This window comes from Corella eumyota, chromosome 1 (genome assembly GCF_963082875.1).
Source record: "Corella eumyota chromosome 1, kaCorEumy4.1, whole genome shotgun sequence".
NCBI lineage: Eukaryota > Metazoa > Chordata > Ascidiacea > Phlebobranchia > Corellidae > Corella > Corella eumyota.
The window spans coordinates 13,211,421-13,230,873 of record NC_137490.1 but is presented as its reverse complement, the minus strand read 5'-3'; the positions used below and the strand labels follow the sequence as shown (position 1 = coordinate 13,230,873).

The 19,453-nt window shown below is 30.8% G+C and overlaps 4 protein-coding genes across 4 annotated transcripts; 3 read left to right on the top strand and 1 right to left on the bottom strand.

Moving 5' to 3' along the window:
* Positions 1 to 5: 5 nt before the first annotated feature.
* Positions 6 to 2,584, top strand: LOC145754614 (late secretory pathway protein AVL9 homolog). Its single transcript, XM_082570697.1, has one exon. The coding sequence runs from the start codon at positions 37 to 39 to the stop codon at positions 2,266 to 2,268; it is 2,232 nt and encodes a 743-aa protein (XP_082426823.1). The 5' UTR covers positions 6 to 36; the 3' UTR covers positions 2,269 to 2,584.
* Positions 2,585 to 2,966: 382 nt separating this feature from the next.
* LOC145747582 (focadhesin-like) lies at positions 2,967 to 9,237 on the top strand. Its single transcript, XM_082564894.1, has 3 exons — positions 2,967 to 3,030; positions 3,360 to 8,404; positions 8,650 to 9,237. Exons 2-3 carry the CDS (start codon positions 3,364 to 3,366, stop codon positions 8,922 to 8,924), a joined length of 5,316 nt encoding a protein of 1,771 aa, XP_082421020.1. The 5' UTR covers positions 2,967 to 3,030; positions 3,360 to 3,363; the 3' UTR covers positions 8,925 to 9,237.
* On the bottom strand, positions 9,079 to 10,165 carry LOC145763627 (CST complex subunit STN1-like). Its single transcript, XM_082575127.1, has 2 exons — positions 9,616 to 10,165; positions 9,079 to 9,474 (listed from the first exon to the last, which is right to left on the bottom strand). The coding sequence occupies exons 1-2, from the start codon at positions 10,163 to 10,165 to the stop codon at positions 9,146 to 9,148; spliced, it is 879 nt and encodes a 292-aa protein (XP_082431253.1). The 3' UTR covers positions 9,079 to 9,145.
* Positions 10,166 to 13,997: 3,832 nt separating this feature from the next.
* LOC145753158 (frizzled-2-like) lies at positions 13,998 to 19,385 on the top strand. The gene is made up of 13 exons (XM_082569558.1): positions 13,998 to 14,610; positions 14,989 to 15,143; positions 15,371 to 15,532; positions 15,677 to 15,788; positions 15,974 to 16,076; positions 16,420 to 16,602; positions 17,126 to 17,227; positions 17,576 to 17,691; positions 17,782 to 17,902; positions 17,986 to 18,118; positions 18,237 to 18,316; positions 18,390 to 18,506; positions 18,729 to 19,385. The coding sequence occupies exons 1-13, from the start codon at positions 14,050 to 14,052 to the stop codon at positions 19,106 to 19,108; spliced, it is 2,325 nt and encodes a 774-aa protein (XP_082425684.1). The 5' UTR covers positions 13,998 to 14,049; the 3' UTR covers positions 19,109 to 19,385.
* The last annotated feature ends 68 nt before the right edge of the window (positions 19,386 to 19,453 follow it).

Here is a 19,453-nt window from a genome sequence, read left to right as displayed (position 1 = left end):
TGAGGGTTTTGTTTAATAGGAACGTTAGGTAAAAATATGTCTACGGAATGTGCTCTTGAAAAACAGGCTGTTTTGCATGTTGTTGTTGTAGGGTTTCACCATAAACGAGGTTGTCAAGTCGAGTATTCATATCCACCTTTGCTCGATAACCACAACAGTACTTTTGTTCCTGACGAGTGGAAAAATTTGCCATTTCTTGCACTGCCAGATGGAGCTCACAATTACACTGAAGATACAATTTATTTTCATCTTCCACCTCGTAAGGAATACAAAATGCAAACCACTGTGTATGGGGTATCATGTTATAGACAGATTTCAACAAATTTATTAAAACGGAAGGAAACGGATGTGACAAGAGAAACTGTACAAAAAAGTGTTGTCGTTCTTAGTCAAATGCCAATTTATGGAATTTTAAATGCTAAACTTCAAATCATAACACAGGCCTATTTTGAAGAGAAAGATTTTTCTAAAATCGATATATTGCGAGAGTTATTTGATCATGTTAATCTTTCTATAAATAAAGTTGGTGATTCTCAAAGGTTTTTGGGTATTTCACCTAGATTGGTTGTCAGTAAATTTCATCATAAAACTGTAATGCTTTTTAAACTGTTGCTGCTGGAAAGACGAGTTTTATTTTATACAACCCCTGTTCATAAACTAGTTGGAGGAATCATGGCATTGTTATCATTATTGCCCGACACCATTAATAAAGGTCTTTCCCATTGTACTGAAACATACACACAACATATTTTAAATGTTCAAGCTATGTCTGAAAATGAAATTACTGATAAAGACCAAACCAATGATAACGATATTGAAATAAATAATACTGCATCTGTAGACTCTAAAGACATTTCAGAAAATGACACTAATAACCTAAATAATAGCAATGTTGAAAATTTATCATTTGCTGATAGCAATGGTAATGATAAACTTTCTGTAGACCTATCAGATTTGAATAAAAATCAAGAAATGTCAATCCCAAATTCTGTTGATACTATTACTTCCAACATAAACGGTGTAAGTCCAACTATTGAGACAGAAGAAACATCAAAAATAATTGAAGCCCCCCATCAAAACGTAATTAGTCGCACAAAGCCTGATAATGATTTATCAGATGAAGATAGTGGGATTTTACTAAGCACCCTAGAAATAAACGATTCACCTAGTAAGCCTGATTTTAACAGATCTACTAGTAAAGTATGGGAGACCACATCTGATACTGCTATTAATGTTGCTGCTAGTATAACAGCACGTTTGGAGTCAATATCTTCATCTATAGTAACTTCGTTCACAGGACTCGGCAATGAAAACTCAGAAATCAACATGTTAAAAGAAATTGAAAATGATGATGACATTTTTGTGCCAGACTTTGAAAATTCTAGATTGGAAATAAAAACAGACTCACCTGCTAAGTCTTTGTCTCCGACTGATGAGTCAGAAAAACAAACTGATGATGCTTCGGTCGTAGAACCAAACAAAAATTCCTTTTCTGAAATTATGAAATTAGATCAGTTTAAATCACCTTTGTCCATCAATGAATATGGTCTTCCTTTGTCGATATTTACGCGTGGCTATATTTGTCTTCCTTATATATCTTTACAACAATACAGCGATATAACTGAGAATGTCGAACGTGGTTATGTTGTAGGTGCTACTAATGTGCTATTTAAAACCAACCCAAATTTAGCAGATGTTGTGGTCGATATAGAGGAAGCTGACTTAGACATACGAGACAATAACCTCAGGAGACTTTTACACTTATCTGCTGCTGACTTACGATTCGCTGATCACCTTGTGAGCAACGTGTGTGGCCAAGATAATGAAATAGGCAATGATATGTTTTTTAATGCAACTGGATGGGAGGGTGGTGATGAATGGATCCAGGCACAGTTTTTAGAATATATGTTGTATCTACTATCCGCATCAAGACAAATTGATGCTCACCCCAAAGATATTCAAGATTGTAATGACTCTTTTATGACAGCCTGGAAACAGACTCAAAACTACCAAGTTTGGGCAAAGGAGAATCACACAGAAATTTTAAACATTCCACCACTTCACCCGTTTCAAGCACAATACACTGTTAATGATATGAAGTTAAGGTTACATCACAACCTTCAAAGCTCTGAAAGAGGAAGGCAGATTGAGGATGCTATGGTTTCAGCAAATCAAATGGTTGCCAGCACTGGAAAAGCTGTTGGGTCAGCTTTGGTATCGGCAAAGTCATCTATGACTTCATGGTTATCGAACAAATTAAAAAAGTAAATTGTAGTAACTAAATGTGCTTGAAGTGTAACTTATATACCATTTCTTCCTATTTTTCATTAGTGCTAGTGTATAAAAAATTTAGGCTGTCCCATACAATATAAAATTTTTTTTTTATAAACAACAATTTTGTTATGTCAACTAGCCAAGTTTAGTAATAAACAAATTAAACTTAAAATATGGAATTGTCAAATTTTGTAAGTGATTTATTATTACCTAAAATCAAAGCTAATTTCACTGTTCATTAGCTTATTTATTGTGCAATAAATTTATTGTAAATTTATTTTATACTTGTTTTATCATTTTTTAAGTTGTTACGGTACTAATTTATAATGTTATGACTGTTGTTATTAAATAGAGCTATAAAGTTAGTTTTAATATAAAAAACACACACCTTTTAGTTTAGTTTTTAAAAAAAAATACACCTTGCAAATATGAAGAAAACTTGACTTAAACTCTTTTTTACTTGATAAGTTATGTTAGTAATTTTGTTTATATATTTCATAAACTTATTTCGAATTTGTTTTGGCTTTCATTTAAAATATTGATATTTAGTTGCCTAATGACCAGAAATGCACTTGCAAATTGTTTTAAATAAAAATCCAAAATTAATTCTTTTTTGTTTTTCGCAATGAATATGTTGATGTCCTCTAAATTTTAAAAGTAATTGATGTTTATTATATTTCTTTGTCTTAGATGATTAAACTTTTAAAATTGTCAATTTAACAATTCAAATTATTAGAAAACACATCTCATTTTTGGGTAAGTTAGTTTTTGTTTCAAAAATTAACAATAAATTAATTATGCAGTAAAAACTAAGTGGAATTTTATGGGGTATTGTCACGATAATTATTTATTTCTGGCCCAATCTTATAAATTGTCACAGAAAAGGTAGTAGACAGAGTTGAGGTGACCTATTTCATATATGTATACTGGAATACCAAAAAACAAACTGCCTAGGTGATGCCAAACAATCCACTGCGCATAGTTTTGCATTTCCTTTTCTGTGACTCATTGTTTTATATAAACTATGTTAAATTAAAATCTATGTTTGGATTTTATTCTACAAAAAAAATGCATTATCTGTTTAGATTAATGGAGTTAAATTCAATGAAGTCCAAATGCCACCCTGTTGTCCAAGTTCAAACAATAGACAAGTTGTACAAGGAAGTTATTAAAAAGTTTGAAGCTAAGGAACCCATACACAAAATCAAGGAACTTGAGCAAATTTGGAAAAACATTACATCTTCTGAAGACAATATAATAACAAACTGCTCTAGTCAAGCTATTTTAAATTTGATAAGTCGAAATACCTTAAATATAAATGAAACTGTAAATCAACTAGTAAATTTAGCTCCAACCAGTCACAACTTACAGTTTCTTATAAATCTTCTAGTTGATATTTTAATAATTGAGCAAAATTCAAAAAAATCACTAACTAAAAAAAATTCTAAATCTTTGTGTTCTTCGTACAACCTTCATTCCCCACCACATCCCCTTATATCCATACTACTTTTATGTCCACATTCCTATGCTTCAATCTTCTCGAAATTTCAAAGCCTGTTATTATCAAATGTAGCCAAGGATTATTATGGTGTCATCGAACTTTTCAAGCCTTTGATATGGTTCGTCCTTGGAAACCCCTCAGAAGATTTAATCCACAAAACCCCGACACAATTTCTGGTAACAACCCTGTTAAATCCATTTTTTATCTCTTGTAAGGACCCTCAGTTTAGACAAGATATTATTAAAATTTTACTTCAGGCTACCGCAGCATTACCATCAACCCCTGATAATCTTCATTTAATTGCACAATTTTTAGGATCAACAATTTTACCTGATTTAAATTTAGAAATTTATGATGAAGTGGCCATCAAGCTTATTTGCTTTTGTAATATCACAATAGGGTCCTCTAGTATGTTAACTTTTTTACATTTGCTGGGTAAACTTTTAAAAGAACAATGCATCTCTGTCGAAATAATTAAAATTATCAGTATTGCACTTTCCCTAATTCTTTGCAAGTCACCTCCAGATTCTGCTCAATTTGTTATTTTTACCATCGCCAGTTTATTACAGTCGAGATCCTTTAAAACTGTTTCTTGTCATTTAAAAACAATCTGTTTGTGTATTTTCAAGGTTTCCATGCTTCAGATCTTGCTGTGTAGAAACTTAATTGGATTTAACAATGTGCAACCCATTTTAAAAAATGCCTTTGAAGAAATAAATAAATCCCTCAAACAAGTCAGCAACACATCTGAGTTTGAAACAAGTGTCCTACCCACAAATGCTAAATACCATGTTTATTTAAATTCCTGGCTGACCTTTTTAAATATAGCCTTTGATGCAATATTTCCATTATTTGATTATAAAACTCTTCATGTTTTTTCCAAAATTGATCAGCTTATTTTAGTTGATAATGTTGGAGAAGCTGGCAATGTTTTAGGACTTCTCCTAAATTCATTTTTAATATTTTCGACTAATCATGGAGGCAGGAATGAAAGTACAAATGTACAGCTAATGGTATTGGATAAACTCGTATCTTTAAACAGCTCGTTTCCATATACTGCCTTAACAACATTGCCTTCCTTGCTGTATTCATTAAAAACTGAAGTAAATGCGGAGATGCAAAAAAATATCTTGCTTAGTCTCTCAAAGTTGGCCCACAGTTCTGATCATGTTGCTTTAATATTAAAAACCATACAAGGCTTAGCTCACGACCCACGGCTTCAACCCTTGGTAGCTTCCTTGTTACTCAACCTATGGAAGTCTCAGGATCGATGTTTTCCATACCTAATAAACATTTTCTCATTTAAATCCCACAACTCCTCTACTCAAACAAGATTAACAAAAGAACTGACAATCATTCAAGCAGTTGTTGTGAGAGATATTTGCAAGTTACGACCTCATAAGTATACCAGTGAAATGTTACCACTAATAGCCAATATTGTCAAATCTAATCCGCAGCCAAGTATTGCAGTGCTTGCCTTGGAGGCTCTTTTTTTCTTGTGTGAAGATAAAACTGTTAATCTAATGACCACATGGAGAGAATTAAAAAAGTATTTTATCAACTCCGAATGTACTATAATTATAAAGGCCACATTAAAACTTCTCTCGTTAACAGCCTTATTTGAAATTGAAAGCCCAGAGTATTTTTTATTTAAAGAAGAAGTACTTTGCTGGATTTGGAAAACGACAGTAAATAATCCTATTGATGTCATTGGAAATGCCTTCGTTAGTTTAACTCATTTTAATGTTCAGAATTTTAAAGTCGGACATTTACCAGTACAACTACAGCCTAAAGATTTAGACCCAGACCTTACTAAAGATGTCCTAATGGAACTACCAATACCTGGGTCATGCTTTTTCAATCTTTTTAAAGCAACAAGTATTAATTTAAAGACCCAGATGCAATACTTTTTGACATTTCTGTTGCGCGAAGAAATAAAGAATCTTCCAAGGGATATTAAGGACCGTGCCATAAAATCTACAGCAGCTTCTCCAACTATCAATGTAGCATCAGATATTTCCAAGTTCATGCTTACTATGTATGAGCATAATAAACAACCAAATCTTAAAGCTAGTTATGCACTTGGCCTGTTATCATGTCATAATCCCTCACATGAATACGACAAAGATGGAAATGTGTTGCCAAAAAGTGTGGTGTTGATTGGCCGTTCTTTTATACAGATTTTGCAAACTTTGTTGTCTGAAGTTAGCATAGATCACAAGAACTGGTTAAGCATGACATGGCTGGTTGTTTTCTGGCGACACTTTATGAAAAGATGTTTTTCTGCTTTGTTGGCTAGTCGCAAGACAGAGCTTGAACTGCAATTGAAACAAAGTAATACTGAAGACAAGGAAGATATTGAGTACAAAATAACAACAATTGATATGTGGTGTCGTGATAAAATAACAGATATTCTTAAAACATCTTCAAAAGGAACTCCAACCATGCAGGGCAATAGCATCTTAGCACTGTCTGGTCTTGTTACCGCACTCAAATCTCACAAATTGGAAAAGAAAAACCAAACTTCTGTACCCAAAGAAGCATCTGCTTATCTTAGCTATGAACATTGGAAAAACATGGCTTGTGATACATTAATGTGCATTGTTGATTCAACCTACAAATCACAGGGAAGGATTTTTAGTTGGTGCCAATACAGAACTGTGTCAGGATTGGGTAAACTGACAACTTGTTTGCTCGGGAAATCATGTGCAATTATGTCCATGTTTAATGTGGCTTTAGGATTACTTCCTGACAATACAAGTCGTGTGAAAGATCTGTTAAATGTATTAGCCAAGGGTTTTTCTTCAACAGGGAATGCTGAAAATGAACCAAATCCCATTCTTTTACCTATTTATGGAATATCGATCGGTAAAGTTGTTTCCTATATTTATACTAAAAAAATTAGTGATGCTGATAATGGTGCATTGGAGCATGCAATACAAGTTTGCTTAGATCTTCTTAAAAAGTGTGTATTTGATAATTCGGCAACAGAAGAACTAAGTGATGATGAAGATGAAGAAGTGGATAATGTTGGAGCAATCATTGGTATTGGGATTATTTTACCCAACCTTGTTACTTCGGGTAATTTACAAACTCAATCCGATGCTAAAAAAATGTTGACACAGCTTCAAGAGCTCTTGTGCAATTCTAATGATAAATCTGATTCCTACCATGATGCAATATTAAAGTCACTTACTTGGTCTTTATCAAGTGTTAAAGATTTTGACAAACTGTTTAATACAACAAAAGAAAAAATGTTAAAAAATAGTAATAGCGTTCCATTATCTCAACAATTCGGATCAATGTGTTATGCTTTAATAAACAAGAATCGTAATTCTGCAGTGGAATCATACAATAAGCTCTTTGATACTTGGATTCAACAAATTGCCGATTTAAAGTTGCCAACTAGACAAAGGTTATCAGCTATAAGTGGTCTAGATTACATATTTGGGGCAGAGTATGTATTAACAACATCACCAAATGATTTTAGGCATCCTGAAAAACATGTCAAGAAACTAATCAAAGTGTGTCAAGGGTTAATTAAACAAAAAGATATTTTAACCAAAAGCTGCGTGACCCTGTTAAGTAGGATTTACATTTTATCAGAAACATCAAAAAGAGAAGTAACGTCAAAATTCCCCTCAACTTTTTCCTATCTTCCCCAAACAAGTATATTGCGCCCTAGTTTTGACTACCTTATTGAAAACAAAAATATTAATGAAGATTTTGTTTCAATGATCTGGGAATGTTTATCAGATTGTACTTCACAATACCACAACCTTATTCCACCTGTCAACTGGTCACCTGTGTTGTCCAGAACCTTATCTGAAACTAAAAGCGAAAAAGTTGTGAGTTGTTGTTTTGCTGTTACACTTTCCCAAGTTGCAAATGATCCTTTGTTAAGTTTACTTTTATCCAATTGGATTCAAACTGAGAAATTTGTGTCATTACCTTTGTCAACACAAAGTCATGTATATTTGAACATGGATAAATTGATACGATCATTAGCAGACACAAAGATAATTTCATTTCTAGAGCATGTCTTGGCAATAGTTGCTTCAAATCAAAATGGTGAACTGACTAATAGTATTGTGTCGGGTATTTTATTAGGCCTTACCATGCATGGACAGACGCAAGTGATTTTTGCAAAACTTCACTCTGTCACATGTGAAATATTTATGCAATACAAATTGGATCTCTTAAGTGAAAAAAGTATTAATAATTGTAAAATACTAGCAAACTGTCTCGCTGAATGTCCCAATGTTGACACAATTTTTCCAGATTTAAATGACCTTATCACAGATCCAGTTTTGATAAAAGTTATATTTGTGAAATGTTGTCTTCTACCGTCTGGAAAATTTAAATTGCAATGCTTAAACAAATGTCTTAAAGTTGCAGCAAAGAAAAGTGAAGCAACACAAAATCAAGTTTTGCAAATATTGAAAGTTTGCTTTGGGCAAGTGAAAATATCCTCTAACCAAAATTGTCATGTTATCAAACGCTTGGAATGGCTTCAAGAAATAATGGCAATTGCACTGGATTCTTCATCTTTTATTTTCAAGGTGGTATCACTTGCGGTCTTGGCATGGGTCAAAACAGATACCAAAAATTTTAACTCCGCTGTTAAAAGTAAGTTTAGTGCAAGTGTTTCACTTATTTTTGCTGACTTTTTTAGTATGTATACCTAAATTGCACCTATTTCTTGTTGTGTACAGGGTTTTATGTGCATTTAAATGTGAAACATAAAAAATATTGACTAGATATATTTATGTAACATAAATAGCAAGTGATATTGAAAACACTGGCTAATGTTTTGTTATTTAAAAACCTTTAAAAATACTTTTATTTTGAATTTAAAATTGTTTTGTTTTTAGAAGTTCAATATGAATATGAATCGGATTTCATTTTAGAACGATTGCTAGATTTATTTCCATTAGCCTTAAATCAACTTTTATTCCATGCACCTTGGAACCACAAATTTGCCATTCACACAATCCAGTGGTTAATTAAGTTAAGCAAACCTAAAAGACAAGGAACTGACAAATCTGTACTTGATTGTATTAACCAAACTCTTTTTCAATTAAGAGGCCACACTGTTTACAAACAAAGTAACATTTGGAAATCTGTTGTTGCTCAGTTATATTTGTAAAGTTATTAGAATCACATGGTACGTGGGCTTAGTACTGGTGCTAAATTATTTTATAATACAGTGGCCTAAAAACAAAATCAAAATCTTTTTAATTAGACTTAAAATTTAGATAAATAAATATTAGAACAATATTTGATTCTGTAATGATGTTAAATAGTTTAATAAAGTTTTTGCGACCCAACTATTTTTTTACAATTTTAACAAATTTTCAACAAGGTGCTTTAATGATTTTTGCGATTTATGTTACTTATTTCATTTAGTGCTTTTTCAATAATTATTATTCCATGTTTACTACTTCTAATAAAATTAAACTCTGGTACATTAAAAGCTCTTAAAACAGAGGAATGATTAGAATCATTGCTAGTTTGTCCAATTTTGTTAAGGGCATTTTTAACCCCTAAAATTACAGATTGAGTTTTGCGAGTTACAAAATAATGAGCATCCAATTGATCATTATTAGATAATACTTCATGCTTTAAACACTTTTTTTTAATTAATTCCCCGTTTATGACAAAGTTATGAAGAATTGATGCAATTCCTTGTATAGACACTTTTAAAATTTGGGATTTAGTAAAATTGTTTTCTGTATTTTTTAACAAAAGTTCGGAGTTAATATTTTGAACTTCTTGTAGTTCCAGTATCTCATATCCAAAAAAGTGACTGGGAAGAAATTTGGACTCCGTAATTATACTGTTGATAACAGGTTCTAATTTATTCAGTATAAGTTTTTTAGCATCGTTTATAGACATTGATTTTAATAAATCTTTCAAATGTATGTTAATGAACTCTTTATCATAAACCTCGGCATACAATTTTTTCTGTTCATTTATATGTTCCAACCATTGAACATCTGCCCTATCATTTTTTATGATTGACCAGCTAGAACTTGAAATATAAATGCAGTTATTCCAAAGACCCTGCTTAATTACTCCCAATACATTAACAAAATTTCCAACATCAGGTTTTCTATGTGGTACGTTTTCGGTGGCAGAATTTAATGATTTTGGTAGATCACAGAAGCAACTAATTGTACCTGTTCCATCGTCGAGTGAACAAAACACACTTCCTTCTTTTAGTTGCATAGAAGTTACTATGGCAAAAAGTTCAACTTTATTTATAAGATGACCCTTGCGCATAAACAAAACCTTACTTCCAGGGACTGGATTTAGCTTCAATATATCTCCAATCACAAACTTGACATGAGTATTGTATAATGGACTACAATAAAATGTGGGGTCCATTATAAATATATTTCTAAGAAAAAAATGTACAGACGTAACAATTTTTTTTTTTAATTTCTGAAAAAGAACTCTACAGTGGTCATTGGATTAGTGATAGCCATACCAAAATAACAAGCGTTCTTCAATAAAAACATAACTTAGCGGCAAGCATTACATTTATTAAAAAGTATTCTTTTTCAAAAAAATATTAGATTTTAACAAGTTATTGATGTAAAACAAATTATAACTATAAAATGGGAAATCCCCTATTTTTATTTACAAATTAAATTAAAATTATGTTGCCAAAATAAAATAATTTATATATTTTTTAATGTTTAAATAAAATATTATTTTTTATGCTATAAATATTTAAATATTGGTTAATAATTATTTAAAAATTTTTGTTTTGTAATAAAATAAGGAAAAATCTACGTAAAAGCTGAAAAAACTTAAAATAAATACATTTTGTGTTAACTTACTAAACTTAAGTTGATCGATAAACTAAACAAAACTAAATGTTATAAAAAGGGTTTGAAATGTAGCCTAATTGTGTTAAATTTTTCAATATTTGGCAGTCTTTAAACAATTTTGTCGGCCAATGGTGATCACTTCTAAGTTAAATAGAAACCAGGTCCCTCTCCTTTAACGGTCAGCTCTTCAGTTTTTTTAAATAGTAAAAACAATGTTTTAGATAGACATAAGTTTATGATATTTATTTAAATCTAAATGTAAAGCAAAATAAGTGCAGTTTGTTATTAAACTTGTTATTAAATTTACTATAAAAAAGGTGAGCAGCAAGATTTACAATTTTAGGTTATGCCTTTGATGTTTCACAGCATTTTTATCGAACTTTATTTATTTAATAAAATCACGCAATCCGGCCACGCAAAATGACTTTGAATATTCAGTTGTTGTAAAGAACAATTTTACATAAAACATTGCCGTAGAACCGTGGAGTTTAACGCGAAACTCTCTTTTGTATAATACCTTTTTCGTCCTATGTCAACACCCTGTCTTTTGTTCGGCACGCTCTTTATTGGCGAACTTACAAAAAGTGAAAATTATATATAATCATATTGGTAGTTTAGTCGTATTAGATTTGTTCCTGTAGTAATAATAAGGTGTTATCCGTAAAGCCTTTTAATATTGATGTAATATGAAGACTTTAAATAGTGATTTCGGTATTAGTTAGAGTTGTTGATATTTATTTTCGCTTGGAAAAACTTTGGATAACGACTCCCCTGCTATTTGTCAAAGAGATTTGAAGTCAGACTGAAGTAGTTAATCTGTCGTCGCTGAGTGGTTTATTTCGCAATGTACAACTTAAATGGAGTTTTATGTTTGGACTAGTTAATAATAAAAATAAAAGATAAGTTTTTTTTCACATGACAGTATTTATAAAGTCAATCTTTTAAAAGTGACTACTAATTCTTGTAATTATGTATGTTAACGGTTTAAATGCGCCATATTAAATTACCACGCGCGTATTCGGTTACTGAATATCAACGGAATTTACATTTCTAAAATACCTTGTAAAATATGTTTAAAGGTAAATCAAATATCTGCGTTAGTGAGATTATGATAAAATTTATTTCTAAACATTATTATGAAATATTTTCGTATACGTTCACCAGTAGGATAGAATAGTCTATAGTTTAAGTAAAACGTATTAATGATAGTTAGTATACCTGTATGTCACTGTAAATAGTTGATCAAACAATTGTATTTGCAGACAGATGATTTTTCTATTTATATAAATTTTTTTTATATTTGCCTGTGAAAAAAAACCTTCTAATTTTGTTTGTCAAAAGTGGTCAAAACATTTACCCACATTTGTCTAAGAACGAAATGTTAAACGCTGTAAACAACCGGTTTTATGATGAGGTTAATATTTGATAATGTATCATTAGTCAAACAGTCCATAAATTCAGTTTATTAAGAAGGTTAGTTATCGGCTAACTTTTTTGATCGAATAATTATGTAGGAAGTGATTATTTCGAAATGATCAACTTGAAGTTAGTTACGCTAACTGTTTAATGATTAAAATTCGTATTTACTTTATTACGCTACAACTTAAACTCGCATAACCAATATTTAACACGTGTTAAAATAAATAAAGAATACTTTGTAATTAAATTAAAATAGAAAAAGTAATTTTTGTTTCGTTTTAGTAGTAGGCTAGTTTTTAAAAACGATTTTTAGGAATAATATAAATAACTTGCGAATATAGTTAAATTTAAATAATTTAAAATTACAATTTTGTGTAAGTATTTTAGGTTTTTTATGCTGGCTTAGATTTTAAGTTTGTTTATTGTAAATTTTAAAACATTTGCGGTGACACCTGCTTATTAGTTTATAGCTTTACGATAACCGTGGGAGTAAAATATTAAAAAAAATACTGAATCATTTTATTGTTTGTTAAAAACAATGAAACAATGGTTTGACTTTAATTTACACTTTTGTCATTTATAACTTCACTAATCTAACATAAATTTTACATATAATATACAAGGAAAGTTTTATATTATTTTAGCGTTGTAAATTTTATGTAATCTAAAGTCTAATCTCGCATTAAGAAAGGTGTAAAATTATTAAAGAAACCTCGCATTTTAATCGTATGCCTTCTAGCGCAAAAAAATATGTTAAAGCTTTGTTTAATCTTGTTATGCAAATACGATTAACTATTAGGCAATTAACGTTGTTTTTAAATACAGATAATAAATTAAGTCATGCTGTCAGTTTGGGACGGTTTTATAATAATAAAGTTCCAAACATTGACATGGTAATACTTAGTAGCACGTCCGTATAAGAAGTTCAGTAATTGAGATTTATTTTTTATTAGAGTTAAAACATGTAAAAATTTCGCTCTATTGTTAGGAGTGTTTTACTGAAGCCGTAACAAAAAGCATATAAAATACCGTTGTAATACATAAGTGCCTGTACTTTACTGACGTAAGTAACGTTATCTACTTATTATAAATTAGATACATATAATATGTTCGCTTTAAATATAAAACCACTTGCTGGATATAAAATGTTTTTTTCAAATTCTAAATATAAAGTAAACATTTATATATGAACCCTATTTAGGAAGATATAAATCTAACTAACGATGTCACAACGGGATATTTTTGTGTTTTTGAAATGACCCGATTAACCAAAACAAAAAAACAAAGAGTGAATCATTATAAGAAAATTGTGTAGTCCCGTTTTCCTAAAATCCGTTTTACTGAAAAAGTAGTTTGAACTCAAGCATTGTTGAAATATTTAAAGAACACTTGAAACGTTTGGATCCCGTGTAATAGGGAGACATATTCTATATAGTAAGTTACTAGTCTGTTAGTAGGCCTATAAGTAGTAAAGTTTGACCTAGCATTCAGATGAGACTAAATTTCTTTCGTTTTTTGGTAATTAGGGAAAGTGTAAACATTGATTATCCTTAGGCTACACACACAATAAACTTTTACGAGCATGTAGCTGTTTTGTTCAGTATTTTTAGCAACAACTGTCGTAAACTAGTAGAGTAAGTGCTAACGTTAGTTTTACACTAGGCTTTACGTTGAAAAGTTTAATGCCGTTAAAGTTATGTTTTCTTTGCACGCTTGAATTCATTTTTAACGATGTTTACTTTTTGCTATATTACCGACAATTTACTACTTATTTATAAGTGGTCGGGACTTTGTTAAGGTTAAAATTTCACCTAATTGGGAAAGTAAAGTGAACTAATAAGACAGACTAAATTAGAAAGAAATAATAAACATAGGAAAATGTTAATCATATATTATTTCTCGTACCATTACCACTATCTAATAGATTAGTAAATTGGTATTTTTATATGTTGTAGAATGGGCGAAACAGTTTAATGTAGCTAAAGTGATAAATGTATTAATTACGAAGGTACTACTATGAAGAACGTACTATGGATTTTACTCTTATTCTTCATATTAAAGACAACGCTTGGACGTATTGGCATACAGCCTCAATGTTTTTCAACGTATTTGTCATTTTGCGTTGACCCAGTCGTTCAAGAAAATAAGGACATTTCATATGTAAACAATGAGGTCACTAAATGGCCTTACAACGAAACTACATTTCCGACATTTGCTAACGACAAGTCGCGCGAAGAAGTTATGACGTCACTGAGCGGGCTACATCCGTTGTTATCCACTTCATGCTCAAAATACGTTTCCCTGTTCATGTGCTCGGTATTCTCACCCGTTTGTACCCCTCTGGGGGTGGTTCCCCCGTGTAGGGAGTTATGTCTAGAAGTTCAGAACGACTGCAAGACGATCATGGATATGTTTGAAATTAAATGGCCGGACTCGCTCAATTGTGAGCGCTTTCCTACACAACATTTGACGATGGACAAAAATTACTATAACCGTGGCGCAAACGAAGACGGTGTTATGTTTGTAGAAAAAACTTTGTCACCAATTTGGAACGAAGCCTTACTGGATAAAGGAAAGGTAAACGCTTTATCTTTTTTTTAACACATAATATTTTAATTTTTAGTTTGAATATGGTACGTCGGCTGATATTTAAAATAGAATTTTGACTCTTAATTGTGTATACTCTTTTAAAAGTTTATTGTTTCATAGCTTTACATAATTTATACAATAAATGCTAAAAAAACTAATTAAGTTAAATTTTTAGTATTGCTTTTGCTGATAGTGACTAAAAAATAATAAAATTAGTTTCTTATTCACTTTCATGTAAAACAAAACAAACTCCCCCAATTAAATTTCCCATATTAAGTAACGCTTTACAGATGGCAACCGTGTGTCGAATGCCATATGATTCACAAATTTATAAATTAAATATTTAACAGATAATATTATGTACAGGTGTGTATTCCACTGTCGCATAGTGATGTTGTAACACCGGTTTTAAAAAGGTTGGAAAAAACTCGCGTTAATACTAGTGATAATACTCCAGACCAATATCCAGATTTTGAGTTCAAATGTCCACCTCAAATGCGGTCTCCTTACGACCATTCGGGGTAAGATTTTTATGATTTTTAACTTTATGAAGATTTGCTCATACGAAATTTTGATATGATATTTAACTATTTACGTAATATAACGAAATCTCTAGCCTAATGTGTTTCCAAATATTCATTAAGCGAAAGTAGAATTTATTGATTCGGTTTTAAATTGATTTATTTTCGCCACTCTTTAATTTAAATGGAACACCGCTACATTAGTTTAACACGATTTTTTATTTTAGATTTGATTTTATGGGGCTGGAAAATTGCTCAGCGCCTTGTCCTAACATGTATCTTACTGAAACTGAATTGGTTATTGTAAGATGTTTTGTATTAGCCATGGCAATTATTTGCGTAATCGTAACTTCGTTCACCATACTAACGTTTGCAATTGAACCGCACAGGTGAGTTTAATCGTATTTTATTGATTTAATAAAGTAATGTAATATGTCATCTTAATACATTGGACTTTGAATTGCATATAGGCCCAAGCCGATTGGCTATTGCTGGTAAATATTACGCAAAATGATTTGATTTTTTTTGTTTAGATTCGGTTATCCTATTCGTCCAATTATTTATTACTCCTTCTCCTATTTCGTGGTATCGGTTGTTTATTTGGTTGGATTTGGTATGGCTGATAAAGTGGCTTGCAATAATCAGGTTGGAATTTCTAAATTAAATTTATTTTTTAAACAAAATGGTGTATTTTGTTTTGTGTGTGCACTGCACCCTGCACGGTTAGTTGATTTTAATTTTGATATTTTGTTTATTTTATGGTTCTTGCCAAACAAAGTAGCACGAACGTTATTAAAGAAATTTCTCTAATTAATAATTATATTTGACAGATCGTAGATCAAAACAACGAAATAGTTCAGGGATTTGCTGTTGTAGAAGGAACACATAGTAGGGGATGTACCCTAACGTTTATGGTACTTTATTACTTTACAGGTAGGTACAATTAACAATTTAATTGCTACTTGGGCGTTCACGAAAATATTTTAAACAATTTAATTACAACATAAATGGTTATAAAAATAATTTTTGAATTAAGTTGCTCAAGATACAATAAATTTTGCCCTTATTAAATTATCATTTGTATATATTCACATGTACAAAGATTTTACGTTAGGAAAAATAATTTAAATTTAATTTCATTTTTGTTCAAAAAATTGGAAACATTTTTATCGTTTGAAATATCATTTGCATATTTCCATATGTACAAAGTTTTGACTCTATATTGAAGTAAACTGCAGTTCTACTAAATTAAACCTCCTTTTGTTATAAATTTTAGTCAGTGGCACAATATGGTGGCTTATACTTACAATAACCTGTTTTCTGGAGGCCGGTTTAAAATGGACAAATGAGACGGTTGACCAGTACTGCGTGTACTATCACGTGATGTCGTGGGGAATACCCGCAATGCAGACACTGATTGTTGTAATTTCAGGAAAAATCGAGGGTGATAATATTGCAGGCAAGTTATTGCATTTAAATTGTATAACAAAAGGCCAGCTTGCTGAGCTGCTATAGGCAATCAGCAAGTTAATATTTGAACAAGGCCGACAAGTCAATAAAAAAAGAAATTAAATCCGAGAACTATAGGCCAAAAAACAAAGTTATTATACAATAGTCTATATATAGACTATAATGTTTTCTAAATTAAAAATTAAAAATCAGAACGTTTTGTTTTTATATAAGTGATTTTGGCAATTGTTTTTTTGTATAAACACACTTTTTTCCTAAAACAAAGCCTACCTGCTTTTTCATAAATTATTTATAGTTTCGTTGTAAAGCTGGTCTCTTATACTATTTGAATAATTTGTGAATTTGTATAAACTGGATCAATTTTTCATTATTTATCGATTTATTGATAAAAACAACAAATTAAACAATTTAATTATTTTAGACAATATACATTAGGACTCCATTAAAATTTTATGTCCCCATAAAATTTAAATCCAAGCTATTTTTAATTTAATTTTATTTTTTGAATAAAGGTGTGTGTTTTGTTGGGCTGTATGATACTGATGCACTTCGTTACTTCTTACTTGTGCCAATGTGTATATACCTTACTGCTGGCATCGTTATATTATTAACAGGTAAGATCTTTTTAATAACCACAGTATTATCTTTATAGCCAAGAGTATGGCCAAAAATGGGAAATTATATATTGCATCACTCTTGTTTGTATTGTTTTAATTATAATATTGATTATCTAAGGGTCAATTTGTGATAAAGGGTCAAGGGCAAAAATTAGCTTATAGATGACTTTAAGCGATTACGTGACATATTGTGATTGCTTTATGCGTTTATCAAATATGTAAACAGTTGTTTTATCGTGCACTTAATCGAGTACTATATTCAGCAAATAAGCTGAACCTCTTATCGTACTAAAATGAGTAGGCAGCAATTTTTATATACCATTATTTAAACGATGTGTTTTTCAGGTTTCTTTTGCCTGAATGGGCTGCGGAAAAGCCAGGAAATGGCTAAAAACAAAAAGAGTTTGGCGAAATTTATGATGAAAATCGGCATTTTTAGTGTAATGTTTATACTTCCACAGGTAAATAATAGAAATCAATTTTTTTTGTAATCATTTTGTTACAAATTTTATCATTTAATGTGTTAATAATTTTTCATGAATAAATTTTAGATTTGCCTTATTATAATTTGGGCGGTTGAAGATTTCAACCATAATATTTGGGAGGCAGCATGGTATGCTAAGTCTTGTGAAGAATATGGCGTGCCTTGTCCTAGTGGAACCCCTGTAGTTGGTAACTATTTATTTTATTAGATTTTAATTCCTGAAATCATGTTAAGGAGTAAAATTTACATACAATCCTGCTTACATTTTAAGATGGACCACGGCCAAGTGCATTAATATTTGTTTTTAAATACATGATGACCTTATGTGCTGCTTTACCAGCGCTGTTTTGGATAACAAGTAAAAAAACAATTTATTCTTGGAAGAAATTTTTTAAAGAAGGAAGGTTAGTAAAGCTACAAGTTATGCCTTCTTTTAGACATTAAAGTGTAGCAAGTTTTTTTTAGATAGCATAATGATAATATTTGTTAAAACTTTGGTCAAAATTTCCTATTTTCCTTAAGGTGTTTTTCACGTACCCCACCTTCAGTTAACACAACTCAAGCGAAATTATTGGACGATTCAAATGGACCGCATGCCCGAGGTAATTAAAAAACTTACTTTACTCTAAAATTATATTTTTCACTGTTCAATAATAACATGTCTTTGTTAAAAAGACGCGCGTTCAAAGAAGATAAATTTCAACCAACAAAATGCAACATTTGGCCAAATTCAAACTCAACTGGGTTCGTCAGCTTCAGTCGCTGCTGCTGCTGTGCGAGCGACATCCCACGGTATGTTTGTATACAGAGTTCAGGATTTTAGTTGTATATATAAATTGTTTTGTAAGTTTAAGTAAATTCTTAACATTAAATTTTTGTGTTGCCGTTTGTTTCAACAGTTTTTCTCTAAATACACTTTTTTTGTTTTTCAACATTTTGAAATATTTTGTAATTTAAAAAACAGCTTGATAATTTGTTAATTCTGGTATTTAAAAACACATTTTTTTCTTTTAGCTCATAGATGGAATAATTACACGTCATCTGAAACCGATTCATTGACATCTTACTCAGGAACCACGTTGTCAAGGGTTGTAACGCGCGAATTTGCGAAAAACAATGGTAAGAGGGTTGTTGGTCGCAGAATGCAGACTTCAAACATTGTAAAGTGCAAAACAGGCCCACCGACATTTCAACAACATAAACAAATACAAAATAAAGTAATATCAAACGCACAAGTTCATTCCAATAGTAGTAACGTTGGGATGGACCAACGTATAAATTCAACTGAATTTTTAAATAGTAAAAGTTTAAAAAAACAGAACAATCATAATTATTCTAATGCAGAAGTATCTAAATTACCACCACCTTCTCCTATAAAGCCTTCCGACCCTTGAATTTCTTTTTTAACAAGTAACAAATATTTTAGGCTCTAAAAATATATTAGATTTGTTGTTACAAGCCTAAGCGTTTAAAAATTTAAATTTTTTTAAGCGCCCCACTCTAAACAAGTCTAAGTGTTCACTTCATAACATAGTTAACACATTTGTTAAGAGTTCTATTACCATGCTATTAATTAACACAGTATAAAAAGCTTTATTTTTAGTTTTTAGTTTGAAACTGTGATTTTTTTTATTTCGTTATGTTTTTGTAATAAATTTTTATTTTGTTTAAAAAATATATCTCAACTAATGAGGCATTTCTTGTTTCGGATTTTAACATATTTTTATTCTGGGCTTATT